The following is a 15,446-nucleotide window of genomic DNA, read 5'->3' as shown; positions in this document are numbered from 1 at the left end:
GACAGAGTTTGCAGCTGCCCACTCACTCCTGACACAGCAAAACCCGAGACCAAGCATGTGCAAGCACTTCCCCAGCTAGTTTATTTCCACTGAAATGCAGTTCAGCCACAGGAAAGAAGACACCTAAATCACAAGGATATTCTGAAGACAAAGCAGTCCTAATACAGTAGGATCACATCTCCTTATGGTCTCAGTGGGAGACAGCAGGTTGCTGTTACAAGTGCTGCATAATAAAGAAAATCTGCTTTAGTTCTTATTGATAACAACAGCTAATACTGGTTATTCAAAATGCAGGAATAGCCCCCAGTCACACTAAGAGAGGTCTGCTTAGGCAGGGCCCCAAGCTCAAAACTGATCAACAGCAAAAGGGGTAAACAGCCTAGAGCATGTCCAGGAAAATCATTCTTCCTCCTGGTCTGGGCAGGAGCCCAGTGGGGTCCATCAGATGCTATGCCAGCCTTTAGGTAGCACTTGGGGCATTGAAGAATTTGTGCAATCAGATGTCTGTACTTTGAGTTTCCAGTTTTGGGCCCCCGAAGGCCTTTATTGAATTTTGACCTCTAATTTCACGAGGCTGAAAGAAGGGAAGCTTAACAGCTGAGCCATCTAGATTTCAAAAATCATCCTAAAATGTCATCTTACTATGACCCTAGGTTTTTTTTTTACTCTTAAATCACCAACAAAAGGAAACCAGATGTTTGGTAGCCACACCCTACCTCTTCTTGCAACCACATTATTCCACTGGAGCCAGCACAGTCACATGGATACATCCAGAAGTTTAAAAAAAGGCAGTGCCATTCTAAAAAACTGTGAGATGGCATTCAGCAGACTCATACTTACATCTACAGCCTAAAGATTGTCATTTGTAAACTGTATGCATGACTAGTAAAACCACCCAGGGACAAACACATTCCTGTTCCCTCCAACCAGAAACTCTGATTATTAGTTGTACATCCCAGTAATTAGCACTTGGGTTTTATTTAGAGCAGGATAATTAGCTAACCCTGCATACCCTGGAGGTCTTGGCATCCTCATGCATTCTGCTGAATGCAACTCCAAGCTGAGCATCACCAGAGAGGGCAAGGTTAATATTTATATATGGGGGCACCCAGGAATTTCAGAGTGGTTTCCTGCTGGGTTACTCAGTAAATGCCTGCTCAGCAAGGCACAGCTTAGGGGATCCTTTAGACAGGCAAACAGACACAGAAGAGAGAGCAAGAGAAGGGATCATTCTCATTCCTACTTTGCACATGAGGGGTGGAACACCACAGCAGATTGAACAGCTTGTCCAGCAGCTCAGAGAGGCTCACAGGTAATGATGCTTACTCCTGGCATGGTAAACCCTACCCCAAATCAAAAATGACCTCTTCTGTTTAAAATTATCCATCATTTTCCTGGGTTGGAATCCCTAATCTCTCAAAAATCATAGGAAAATCCAATCCTGAGGGACCTCATCTTGAAAGATGTAATGTTTTCAGGGAGAAGAAAATGTTTCACTATTTTCATGTTTCATTTCTCTATTACTTACCATCTCATTCTAAACCATTCCCAGATTTTAGCCTCCACAAATAATGAAATATAAAATTAAAAGAAAAAAAGGGATTTTGTAGCTGTTCTTTTCTTAGTAATTTTCATAAGCAATCCTCTTTTCTCACTTTCTGTGTCTCGCAGAAACCCAACACCCACAGCGATTTAGATAAATCAGTTATTTACAATGCATGGTAGTTGAATGAAATTCTGACATTATTGATCTATTCTCTAATTAGTTTTCTGCATTTTCAATCAAACTTGGGCAGAGAAGGGCTAATGAATATATCCTGAATCAAAACCACTGAATGTTTAAAAGGTCAAATATTCAAGAAGAAAGCATGTTGATTTTTATCCTGTAGAAGACGATTAACATTTAACAAACTGACAGTCAGATGAATAGGAGAAATGCACAAAAACACTGGGATGTGAATAACCCATTTTCCTCCTGACTCAAACTCCATAGTACACCTCTTCCTCCCCACAGAGATAAGCTTATCTAAAATCCCAGATCAGCTGGGAATACCTCCCAGCTTTCTGTAGATATCTGAAGCCTACAACTGACTCATATGACCAGTTCTTTTATAATTGGATGAAGTGTTTTGAAGCAATTCCACAAGACACTCTTCTGCAGTTTTCTGAAATCTTAATTTGAAGTTGACTCTTATTTATTTCTGTGCAAAGTATTTTTAGCCTCTCTATCAGGAAAAAAGGCTGAAATTGGACTGTTCACACTTTCCCCATCAAAACAGGAGAACTGAACTCAACCTATGAACTCAAGCATTTCCCTAAGTTCTGTGGAATTCAGCTAAGCTCCAAAACAGCACTGTGGCTATGCAAGTCACTCTTAAGTCTCCTTTCTAATCCCTCAAATCATGCAGCTGCCTCTGGATTAATCACCACTGTTCAGCAGATTACACATTTTAATTGCAAATACTGAGACCAGTGCTCAGAATACCCATGATTTACAAATGAAGCACCCACAAAGGGTTTTGCTGCTGAAGCCCTGTCCTGTCACTTGGATCCTGACAACTGCCCTGTGGCAAACAGGGACACGAGGCTTTTCTGTCTCCTCCCTGCCCAGGCAAAACCACATCAACTCTGCTACCAGCCTCTCTGGCTTTGGGAGCAAGAACCACGTGAGCAGAAATAGTGCATGAACTCCAAAACCTTCCAAGAGGGAGCTAAATTACACAAGCATGGGTTGAAAAATATTCTTCACATATCGAATTTTTTCAAATACAATACTAATTTCTACACAGAAGTACTGACCAGATTATTGCTTTCTGAACCTAGGAAAACTAGTAAGTTTTAATGGCAAGAAATAATTATCAGCTGGACAATTAATGTTACCTTTAATGGAATTTAGCAGTCTTTGAGAACAGAAAATAAATCAGGTGATTCACTGAAGGGATAGACATGGTTACACAATATTCCCTTAAAGTGGAATTAATTGCCTTCAATATACTCATATATTTTATATTCTACTTATCAGAATTACAGAGTCATTCTGGATGGAAAAGACCTCTAAGACCATCAAGTCCAGCCACCAGCTCAGCACCATCACCATGTTTTATCACTAAGCCATCCTGAAGTGCCACATCCACACATTTTTTGAACACTTCCAGTGAGGCAGAACATCATGTGGTGAAACCTTAGAGAAATAAATGGCTTGGATTGAATAGCTTAGATTAAAGAAATTAATAGCTTGTGGAATGAAGGATGTCTGCTAATGCTGGATGTGTCTCCCCAGCCTCACAGTCTGCTTGATGGATTCCATTTCAAGGTATCCTGTGAATCCATAAAACCAGTATGTTGAACCTAATCTACACATATGATTATTAGAGAAATTAATATAAATTTATAGTCTTACAGTAGTTTTAGATCCAGGAAAAAAAAATTCTTCACATTCCATTGCTTTAAAACCCAAGTCTAAGCCTGCAGGATTGGAAACTTCTCCTACCAAGATAATCACCTAAAAGAATGGAAAAGCAGTGTTCTAGGCAGTAACAATGAAATAGACTGTTTAGTGCATTTCAACAACTTCAAAGAAAAAAGTCATCGATATTTAAAAGTCAATATAGAAAGCATGAATAGAATGAAACTTACTAATCTAATTACCTTGTTAACACAAACTTAATGCTGGATGAAATATAAATAAGGTGTGCAAGTGAGTGGCTTTCCAAAAGGGTCTGATGTCATGCCACCAGCCTGACTTGCCAGCTGCACACTGAATTACAGCAGGGATGGGGAAGAATCCTTGCAAGAAAGCATCTTTTTGCTACTGTGAAAACTGAGGGCAGCCTGGAAGCAGGAGAGAATAAACCATGTAAAAGATACCACCCTGCAAAACTGCATCAGTAAAGAATTACATTTCTATGATATATTTCTGCAGCCTAAAGGTGCTACAGCATTTTTAAAAAGATCATTCAGACTTAATCTTGCACAAGAGACTTGTCTGGAGCCAGATGGGAGAAGAATCCAAGTTCCAAAATGCTTTCATTCCACCTGAGCATAGCTGAAGGTGCTGTGAAGTACTCAAACCAGTAAGAGAACTGCAAGGGGAATCATCTACTGATCTTGTGGCATCAGGAAAACTCTTCTCTGGTGTCTGGTGAAGTCTGATACACAACATTTCATCTCCTGAAGGTGTCACTTCCCAATTACAGCAGGGGAAATTGGAAACCAAACACTGGGTGAACATTGCAGAGTGGACAAACTAAAATGTGATTATTGGACAAGCAAAAGGCAGCATCTGCTACACTCAGCACAGCACAGATGAGTTTTGGAGTGGAGGCAGGGGGAGAGTGACCCTGAGATAATGATCTCTCTCACCCTCAAAACATTTTCTGCAACAGTTAGCAGGGTGTGTTTTTCTTATCCCTTTGCAAAAATTGTGCAAAAACTCAGGGCTGAATCTCCATCTGGCACAAATCCCCTGCAGCTCAGGGGAGCCACCCGAGCAAAACTCTGCCAGGGGAAACAAACTCCACCTGCCCAGGCAGAACAGCCAGGGGAGAGCTGAGCACTGCCTGTGACCTGGGACAGGACATGTCCTCTGGAGTGCAGGGCTGGGAGAGGCAAAAAGAAAGGCCCTTCAAAGGCTGCAGCTTGCTCTGCTTGGGGAAATTGCTTTGTGTGCATGGCTGGCTGGGCTTTTGTGTTTGATGAGCAGATTGTGCTCTGAGGCAGTGTCTGGAAATGGGCTGGGCTGTGGCACCAGCACTCTCTGGTGCTGCTAAGGGAGCACATTCTTGGCTTCAGAAGCCTTTACCAGCAGCTCAGCCTCCAGGGCCCTGCCTGGCTCCAACAGCTGGGCACTTGGAGCGGCCCAGACCTGGTGACACAGCGTGTGAGCTGATTTATCCCTTCCTTGGCTGCTGGAGATGAAACAAGAGGAAAGCTCTTCATCAAGTGCAGAGCAGCTCTGAACTGCTAATGTGAAAGCAGCAAGTGCAGCCCTGGTAGCAGGTGAAGGTGTCAGCAAAGTGGGCTGGACTGATGCCCGGGCACAGTGGGCTGGCCAGGACCAGCACAGGAGAAGAGTCAATTCTAATTCCTCACATTCAGGGAGTTCTGACTCAAACACAGGAGTGCTGTTTAATGTGCTCCTCCCTGCTAAGTGCAGACAGAGCAGCCTACCCATGCAATATTTAAAAGGATCAGGAATGCTGTGAGATTTGTTTTAACAGGATCTGGCTCTCCTACCATCTTGCTGCTGCTCAGAGCCCAGGAAACACATCCACATCTGCCTGGAGCAGGACCTGCCTGCAGGATGACCGAGGAAACAGACATCTAACCTTACAAAAACAGGGTATGAGCAAACAAACCTGCCTTCAGCCTGAAAAATACAGGCCAAGGAGAGACTTCATGCTGAGCTTGTTGTAGCTGTAAACATATGTATCCTACCAAAAAGATCTAAAAGAAGCGCCCCAAGAAGAAAGAGGAACTAATTTTAATTGATGGATAACATCATTAAATAAAAGATACATTAACTCTAAAATAACAAAGATGCATTTGCTGGCCATGAATAAAGTCTGGAAAGTTTTCTCACTGGCTAAGACAGAGTGGAGAGAATCTGAAGAGATAAACACTTGGGTGTTTTTTTCAGGAAGAAATTAGATCATTCTCTTCAAGAGTTCCTATATGCTGTGATAGCAGGTGACTAGATTCACTAAGAAATGCCAGCTCTTTGTCAGATAAAATATCACCACTTCAGTGACTCAGCTGGGAACACATCCTCAAATATTTGCAATTTATGCAGGGGAGACACAATAAAAAAGAGGGCTCCTGCCAAGCAGAAACAAATCCTGCCAGGATGGCCTAAATCTGTTGCCAAGTCAGATTTACCCTTCAAATTCAAACATGAGAACTGCATCTGTAACTTACTCTGCTTGCACTTCCTTTGCTGCTGAGCCTGAAAGGGAAGGTCAGACATCAGCTTCAGGAGAAGCAGTCAATGCTCCTGCATGGAACGTGGCTTATTTTTAGCATCTGCAAGATCCAACTGCAAAAGAATTGGCTAATAATTCTGCCTTGAGTCTGAGGAGTTAAGTGATGAGACTGGTGTTTAAAAAATCTTGGTAAATAACCAAAGCTTTGTGCTCTAAATGTTCAGAATAGGAAGTACATGAAGAACAAACAAACAAGCAAATGGACATAATGGCTCTCACAAATATAAAGCCCTGGAGGAATTAATTTTCCAGGTAGATGTCACAGAAATAGGGACTGGATTTATTGAAGCTCGAGGAGAAAAAGCATAATGCTTTTTTTCAATTTTTTTTTTTTTACTACAGCAGCCCTGTATTTATCCTAATTCAACAGTTTACATAAATAATTGTGAGCAAAACTTTATAATCTCATACAAGCCTGTGCTGTGACTTGCACTGAATGCACTGACTTAGAGTCTTTATTTTAAAGAACTAATTGCCTCTTGGGCAGACCAGTCCAGCAGGGTGCACACTGCTGCTCAGGTTTTTTGGGGTATTTTCTTCAGTTGTCATTTTGCTTCACTTCAAAGAGATGTGGGAGTGTATTTGTGAAGCGAGCTGCTCTTCCATTGTCTTACAGTCGTTTCAAACATTAACTGCAGTGTTATACAGTTAAGACAGAACAATAGATGTCCTACAGTAAGTCATATGTTCTTGCAAAGTCATTTTTTTGAGCATTAATGTCTATTTATGATGTTCAGTGTTAGCTGGCTTTCTCCCTGATTTAGCAATCAGTTCAGAAGGGCACTTGAACATTTCTGTAGCTTAAAGCATTTAAACTATTTGTATGAGACAATTCTATTTTTTGTTAATTACTGAACTGCCCTGCTACTCAATTTAACAGTTTAATCAGAAGTTCTAAGCATTCTGCCAAGCAGAGGCCCGAAAGGGGAGCAAATGGCAACTTTGTTAGATCTGAGTCAGCAGCAGGAACTTGAAAAGTGTTCATCTCTGGTCAGAGCCCGAGGGAATCATGGAATGCCACTGTGAGCCTGCTCTGTGCTCTCTGAGGAGGCTCCTGAAACATCCTCAGCCTCCTTCCCTGCCCAGGGTGGGAGCTGAGAGTCACCCTCTCCTCACATATCATATCATATCATATCATATCATATCAATCATATCATATCATATCATATCATATCATATCATATCATATCATATCATATCATATCATAATCATAATAAATCAGCCTTCTGAGAACATAGAGTCAAATTCTCATCTCTCATCCCATCCTGGGGACCTCACAACACCACATGAGACCTTTTTAAAGACAGGTTATCTTGGTATGTTTCCTTTTTCTCTCCCTAATCTTCTGACGTCCCCTGGAACTTCTGGAATAAATAAACTGACTTATCTAAAGCATCCTGGCAGACATTAAACCCACTAATCACACTCCAGGCAGAGATGAGAAGACAATTGCTATAGTTACCTCACTACCAGAAGTATCTATCAACAAAAGAAGGCCACATAAATAAACTGAGATAATACACAAGAGTAAAGGTCCTAGAGAATTTTCCCTGTCTCCACTTATTGAAAAAGCTGCAGGATCCTCCTAAAGAGGACTGAGTGGCCAGAACAAAGAACCTCACAAACATTTTCGAAGCAACAAGTTCTTTTTCATAAACCGCCTGAAGCAGCTAAAATAATGATCTTGCATAATGAGAAATGCACAATTAGAAACTTCTAGTCCCACAGGGAGCCTATTGTCTCATTAAAGTGTTCTGGAATTTCTCTGACATTTAGAAACCAACTGGACAGATTTGCTGGAAGTGGGGAAGGGCATTCTATCTATTAAAGCAACAGCACAAAAATAACTCTTTTATAGCAGCTTCAGTGCCAGTTTTCTGTTCATTAACAAAGACCTTTGTGAGAATGATGTGCTCGATCTGAAGCTGTCAGATTTTTCAAAGGATTAACAGACAGATTATTAGAGTAACACAGACCCCTCTGAAATATTTATGTCTGCTTAGCAGGAAGAAAAAAAATCCACACATCTTCAGAGTGATATTTTACCTGGAAAACCTATCAAGCAATGGGAAAATTTCCAATTCTTGCTCTCCATATTCTTCCCTCACCAGAAACAAGGGGCTGATCACCCCTGGGACAGTGATCAGCATCCTGGCTTGCAGGCTGGCCAGCCCTGCCTCCCTCTTCCTTCCAGTCCCCCTGGATCCTGCACAGCTCCCCATCCCTCACTGCCAGCCTGGCTGCTCTTCCTGCGCGTCTGGCCTTTCCCTTGGAAACTCTGCTTTATTTAACTGCTTAGCAAGTGATTTCTCCTTGTTCTCCTGGCAGCCAAGCAGGACCCATCCTTCCTTTAGCTTCTCCCAGAGAAGGTTTGGAGCAGCCACAGCAGAGGACCAGCCAAAAGCTGCCCGTGGAAGAGCTGGGATGAGAGAGGAAGCCAGCAGCTCCTTCCAGGAACAGCCCAGCACAGAGTCTGGATACCAGGGCAGAAGGGATGTGAGAACTGACATTAACAGAGCATCACCAGCCCTTCAGGAAAAGGAGGAGGAAATAACAGAGGCAAGTGAGATCAGAAAGAGAAAGAAACATAGGAATCTGAAAAAGGAGAAGGGGTCCTACTTCTCTAGATACACAGGTACGTGCAGGGATTGCTTTGGGGCTAATTCTGTATGCTCAGCCCACACAGGGTCTGTACAGTGCCAGGTGGGCAAATGGCCTTAGAGCTACAGCTGAGACTTTGATTGCTGTAGAATATTCCCCTGAATGTGTGGCCTCATGTTGCTTTAGCAGCCTTGAATTCCACATGAGGGGATTGAACCCTACAGAACAATAGCCAGCCCCAGCCTCTGTGCCGGGCTGTGCTTTGTAATACGATTATAAATTCCATTCATTTACACCAGTATTCCAACAGGACAGACCCTTCACTGCCACTGGGATTATGGCTGGCTAAAAATACCTTGTACAGGGAACTCATGAATTTATTCCTTTGATTACAGCCTTCATTTATATGAGAACCTGAAAGAAGGGCTAAGGGCACAGAATTAAGGCTGGCGTGTTTGGGGCTGCCCAGCAGACCTCAGTAGAAAACAGAACATTATTTTAGCATAAATAAGGCATAACAAGAACACAGAACAGGTACTCCAGTTTCAAAGGCTGCTATCTGCTAATGGTCTCAGCTCATAAAATCTGTCTTATGAAAAAGGACTGCATAATTTCAAATGTAAACAAACTCCCCAGTCAATATCACAATGTTTTGCACAAAACTTTAATACCTTCAAAAGAAAGAGGTTTTTCCTATACTTCAAGGAACTGAGGGAACAAAATGCTGACTCTTTATTTCACTGTGTGGCCTGGTATTCCCACAAATTCATCCTTTGCCCGTGCCACACAATACCTCCTCAGGAATGATCCAAACTACAACACGCAGCAGCCACCACTGGCTACAATTTCAAATTTGTACCTTTTCCTCATGGCTCACATGAGAACTTTTCACTGCTTTCAATCCCTCTACAAGAAGGGGAAAAGAAAATCTTCCACAATGAAAGCACCACACACACTCACACATTGTATGTGCAGGAGTGTTCTGAGAGGGACATTTACTATAAAGAGGATTATGGTTACATACAAATACCTTTTGCAGGGAGCTTATTCTTTTCACTACACCCTTCTTTAACATAGAAGTACAACATGTGTCATTTCAGGAATGCAATATTTGAGACAATGCTTGATCCTTGATCTGCTGACAACCAATTAGGGGTTTTTCCATGAGATTTTTTTTCATCTGGTCTAGAGCCATAGCATTTTTATTTCACCAAAAGCTCCTGCCAACCATTCACATCAGCATTTTGATGGGAAAAAAGATGCAGTTCCTGCCAGTGCAATCCCTCACACACAGGAACATCACATCTAACTGCAGGTTCTGGCTCATTTCAGGAATGAAGATGCATCAGACTTTCAGTTACTCAGGGACAGGAAAGGAAGAGAAGTTCCAACTTACCACCCCTCCTCCTGCTGAGTGAACCAGCACAGACATTCCTTCTCTCAGGTTAGCAACCTCAAAGAGCATCATGTAGGCAGTTACAAAGTTCATGGGAAATGCAGCAGCCTCAGAAAAAGTCATGTCCTCTGGGATCTTGTAGACAAATTCTACTGGGGTACACACGACTTCAGCCCAGGCATTGTAGTTCACAAAAGCCATGACTCTGTCTCCAATCTACAAGGAAGAAAACAACGTTGAGGATCTCACTGCAACTGAGACTGTAGAGAGCAACCTGTGAGAGCTGCAAATCCCCTGTTCAAGGTGTGGGACACTGCCTGACTGTGAGGAAAATGGTGCTACACATCTTTGGAAAAATCGCAATTAAACTGTTCAGCTTTGGGCTTTTACTGTTTTTAATGTCAACAAAAATAACCAAAAGAAGTTAAAGCCACCTTTTCTTTTTTTTTTTTTGCTCCACTCTTCTCTGTTAGAGCAGTCTTCTGTCATCACTAATGAGATCATTGTTTGCTAGCAGAGCTCCCAAATAACAAATGTAAAGAATGAAAACAGCATTCTTAGCAATAACCAGGAATTTTGCTAAAGAGAAAGAGATGAGGGGGAAAGGTTATAATTAATTGATGAGAAGCATGGAATAAAGAAAATTATACCTAGGATAATTTTCACTTTCTTTTCTCAGTCCTCACACTAATTTAGAGCTACTTTTCCTCTCTGTGGATTGAGAAGGGAAGGCCTTGTGCTCTGGTAGATGGAGCACATGAAAGGGTGGCAAAATCTCTCATTCAGAAGATAACACCATCTGTACCCACTCTCTATTTTTATCATCTTATTAACTGATTCCACCAAGATATATCCATGATTGTGATCTCCACAGCCACGTGTCAGAGCAGAATTTAGTTCTACAACTTCAAATAAGCCACCTTAAACATCAAAAAATATACCTTTGGATTTTAAGGCCCTGTTAAATCTACAAAGCGAATTTGACAAGATTTAAAGGAGCGATGAAATATTATCTTTCAATGCAACATTTCTCTGCTCAGTTTCTTCTGAAAATATATGGTAGTGAAAGCACAATTCACTATGGAGAAAAAATGGCTTCCTGTAAATATTAGATACAGTTGGCTGCTCCTAGGAACCCTTCAGAGGTCCAGGCACATCAAGCTCAAGTGTTTGTATATGGCCTTCATTGCAGCTTCATGTTTGTAAAGCAGACACTGACTCTTCTCAGGTGGACAAGAGTAATAACAAGGCACAACAGACTTGGACAGCAACACTCATCTAAAGCAGAAACTGGGCTGCTGGGTCTACAAGGGACAGCCCCACTGAGCAAATGTGTGGCCAGTGTGTATTAAAATCTTCACAGGCACAACTCTTACAAACTCTCAATAATTCATCGCCACCAGCAATCCCATGGCATCTTTTACCTTGCCTTAGACCCTCTGCCTTTCTAGAATACACCAACCAAAACAACATCCTTAACATGAAAGGAGCTCTGCAATGGAGCCACAGGATAAGACAGGAATAGCATCAAACTCCAGGCCTTTGTGTTTTAACCAAAACTAAAGCAGCTGTCCCTCTAAAATAACTTTGCTTATCTGCCTGATACTCTCTCTCATTCTACCAATGCTCTCTAATGCCTCAGGAACTACAGGTATGGAGTAAAGCACACCACTCTTGCCTTCAGGCAAGCGTTTACAGCACAAGCACATTTTGGTCTCCTGAGTCATTTTGGGATATTGCAGGTTTGCTCCAAGCTGCAGGGCTGCCGACAGTTCTGAAGGGTTGTCTCTTTTAGAGTGAGAATGCTGAAACAGAGCTGTCATTCCAATTTCACTGAAATGCCTCCTCCTTTTCAAAAACATTCAAATTAACAATGCCTCACTGGTAATCACTCTGTGGTTCCCTTTTGCTCTTAGAGAAGCATCTAAAATAGAAAGTCTGCTAGGATTGATTAGTGCAGATGTTAATATGCCCTATATCCTTGCCATAAATCACAAATGATTACCAACAAGAATGCAGAGAAGTCCCTCTTGGTGATTCCCAAGGCACTTCTTGGTAACATTAAATACCACATTTTACCACAGACACTATTCAGAGCCTAGTCAGATTAGACCTCATTTCTTGAGAATCATCCCCAAAACTGGAGAGAGACCAAGCCTGATACAGCTGTTATCATCAGAAAGCAGCTTTTTCTTTGAGTGGAGAAGGAATAGGCATTGCACCTATTTTAGGAGGGCTTGAACTGGGAAGAGATCTACCCAGGGAAAGGAGGTCAGAATATATAGGGTGCAGAAGATAGAGGGTGCAGCCTTTGCCATTGCTGCGGACAGAGGGAACAGCCTATGTCGAGGAGACACCAAGCATCTGGTGAGCCCCTGCTCTGTGCAAGAACTCCATAAAGAAACCAAGAGAAGGCTCTTCCCTCATCCTCACGGCATGTTCTCCTGCTGATGGACTCATACCCATGCACAGCAGTCACTCTGAGTGTGGGCCCCTTTCTAGAGCACCCAAACACAACCATGTCTATGAAGGCTGAGTGTAAAAAATGAAACCCTTGGGCTGGTTTCAGTGACAGGAGTACCCCAGTGCACGAGGGTGCTCCACAGCCAGAACAAAGGTGTCACCTTAAAAAGAGACACAGTATATTCACTCAGGTGCAGTGTTATTCAAACAAGCACCATATGCTGTAACCTTATGATGCCCTTTAAAAATAGCAAGAATTTTAAAAATGAGAGTGTTGATCTGGAGCAGAGGCTTTCTAGAGAACATTCTCCTTTCAGAAGATATTCTCCAATATGGAGCACAGCTATGTAACAAAATACGTGGAAAGATTGCAACTTGTCTCAAGGCAGAGATGGGGCAGGAAGGGAACTGAGACAAATCTCCTAAGAAGATTTCACCACTGAACCCATAGTTGAAACTAAACTTGCCATTATCTTCATCCAACTGACAAATTTTAGCTGTTTGAGAAAAATTTTGTCTTTAGATAAAAATATTTATATCTTCTTAAGATCCAGATATAATAAGAATTTAGAAAACTTAATTACCTTTTGACATGACTGATTCTGCAAATAGCTAAGATAGGATTGACATGTATTAACTCAGGATTTATTTCCAAAATTTTCAACCTCCTTAGGCAATAAAATGCAAGTTTGCAGTGAATATAGATGTTTAGTATCAATAACAGAATAGGAGGCAGGACAAAATTCTGCTTATATGCCATAAGAGATACCAGAGTCCATAACCACTTATGACAACTTTACTATATACATCAAATATCTGCCATTTATCACAACCTGTCAGGTTTTTCCTGAGCAATCAACTAAGTCCTGTATCCAGAATCAGAATCCTAATTTAATCTGCACCTCCTTAATGCACACAGTTGTAAGAAGCAATGCTTACTGTAAACAGGGCTCTGTTAACTTGAGATCAAAAGCTGGAACCAGAATCAGCAGCACCTGGGCTTTGAGTAGAAGAGCAGTGATGACAGGAAACATGGCCAAGAAAGGAAACTTAACAAGTTAACTTAATTTCTTTCATTTTATTAAGGGACATCAGCCATGCTTTCCAGTTCCTATTTAGCCATCAGGATGTGCACATGGCACAAGTGACTTTCAGGAAGGATTTGAAGGAGATGACAGTGGTGGATTCAGAAATTAATTCAAGAGGTCATTCTCACGCTTGGGAAGCAGCAAGGAAAAACTGACCTTTCAAATCTCAACAGGGTGGTGAAGGCTGCTGTCACTGGCAGAGCAGAAGGGATTAGAAACTGGTGATTATTTATATGAGACTTATAACTCTCACTTTGAAAATAAAAAAAAAAATTACCTCAAATCCTTTCACGCTGTCTCCAAGAGCTTCTACAATTCCAGAACATTCAAACCCAGGAACAAGCGGAGTCTTAGGAGGGTTGTCAATGTTCCCCTGTCGCACCATCAAATCAATAAAGTTCAAACCACTGTAAAACACAGGAAAAACTAAAATCAAGACTATTACCACAGATCAAAGTGGAGGAGGAAGCCTTGACCCGAGTGATGGCACAGCCAGCAAACTCCAGGGCAGCATTAAAAGCTGGGCTCTGCAGGGTCATTGGGAGCCAGCATACATTCCCACTCTTGGGACGCTGGCAGAGGGTGCACATGCCAGGACAGCTCAGCTGCCAGCAGCCTCAGACTGCTCAGCAGTCACCCAGGGCATGCCAGAATTCAATACAGTGAAACACTGATTGCTACCAATGCACTACGAGCTGGCAAGGAAAACCAGGTCAATTTAAGAAGAAAACCCCAAGCCTCACACATTACAGCTATTTTGGGCTAGGAGCTACATGATCTAACTGTCCTAACCTTTGATGTGATCCCAGGAATGCATCTTGTGTTTGTCTCAGGCAGGATTCCAAACCTGGGCATGAACTTACTAAGTACCAGATAGGCTTTTGTTTTAAAACTGTTCCTTCCTGGATCATGCTTGTACATTTTTTCAAAAGTTATAAAGGTCTTTGAAGTCCTCAGGTTTGATGCTCAGAAAAAAATACAGGTCTTTTCCTGCAGTCTCAACTTGGCAAAAATCCTAAAGCACTTTTGCATTGTCTTTTGTATGCAATTTTATTAAAGCAAATTTTGTGGTTTTCTGGGCAGCCACAGGAAAAAAAAAAGGCAAAAAGGTGCCATTTATCTACTATGTGCATATATTGATTACTGGCCTTAATGCCACAGTTAAAACTTTAAAACTCCTAACTAGCTGAAATACACTTCAGCATGAATCCATTGTTCCAAAACACAGCCCTGTTTTTGTGGTTAGCCAAGCACACAGCCAGTCCTACTCACACATGTGACACCAGCAACTACCTGGATACACCACATTACTGATTGGCACAAGGATTTATTAGATGCAGCCTGAGTCAGATACTAATCAAGACACAGACAGGCTGAACAGACCCAACAAATGAACAGACAGAGCAGACACCCAGCCCCAGCACAACAGCATGGATTCACGGGATGTAGGTCACTGGGGAGGGGGACGGAGATCACACCAAATGAAAGCATTCATAATTGTGGTGGAGGGTTTAGAGCAACCTGAACCCACAACTTTCACCATACTCATAAACAAAGCTTATAATATCAACCATATGGAGGGTTAAGAGGGGTTTTCACACAGTTAAGCTAGCAAATTTGAAATGATTTTGGAAAGATCTCTTCTTCTCCAGTGGGTAAGACCACCTCCTACATCGCCACTGTGGTGTTGATATGAAAAAGAAATTTCAAATAGCAAAATGCCTGCAAGGCAGCCATTGTTTGGAGAAGAGGAACAAACAAACAAACAGACAAAAGTTCCAAAACAAACCACAAACCCAGAAACCCCACAGCACTGATGGTGGCAACCACTGTTTGTGTACATTAATTTCAGCAATGGTCTTTCAAATGCATCTTTCCACACTGCAAGCCTTTTACAAAAAGTTAACTTTTCCCTA

At 41.9% G+C, this 15,446-nt stretch overlaps 1 protein-coding gene across 1 annotated transcript in view; it reads right to left on the bottom strand.

Moving 5' to 3' along the window:
- Positions 1–13,937, bottom strand: part of VAT1L (vesicle amine transport 1 like) — a gene marked incomplete at its 5' end in the record, with an annotated part of 48,176 nt that extends 34,239 nt beyond the window's left edge. Inside the window, 2 exons of the mRNA XM_005426244.2 lie at positions 9,980–10,195; positions 13,808–13,937. Of these exons, the coding sequence (XP_005426301.2) occupies positions 9,980–10,195; positions 13,808–13,937 (346 nt within the window). The remainder of the gene's footprint in view (positions 1–9,979; positions 10,196–13,807) is intronic.
- Positions 13,938–15,446: the final 1,509 nt, after the last annotated feature.

This window comes from Geospiza fortis, unplaced genomic scaffold (assembly GCF_000277835.1).
Source record: "Geospiza fortis unplaced genomic scaffold, GeoFor_1.0 scaffold79, whole genome shotgun sequence".
NCBI classification, from domain to species: Eukaryota; Metazoa; Chordata; class Aves; order Passeriformes; family Thraupidae; genus Geospiza; species Geospiza fortis.
Note: the sequence above shows the minus strand (reverse complement) of the source record. Positions and strands in the feature narration are given on the sequence as shown.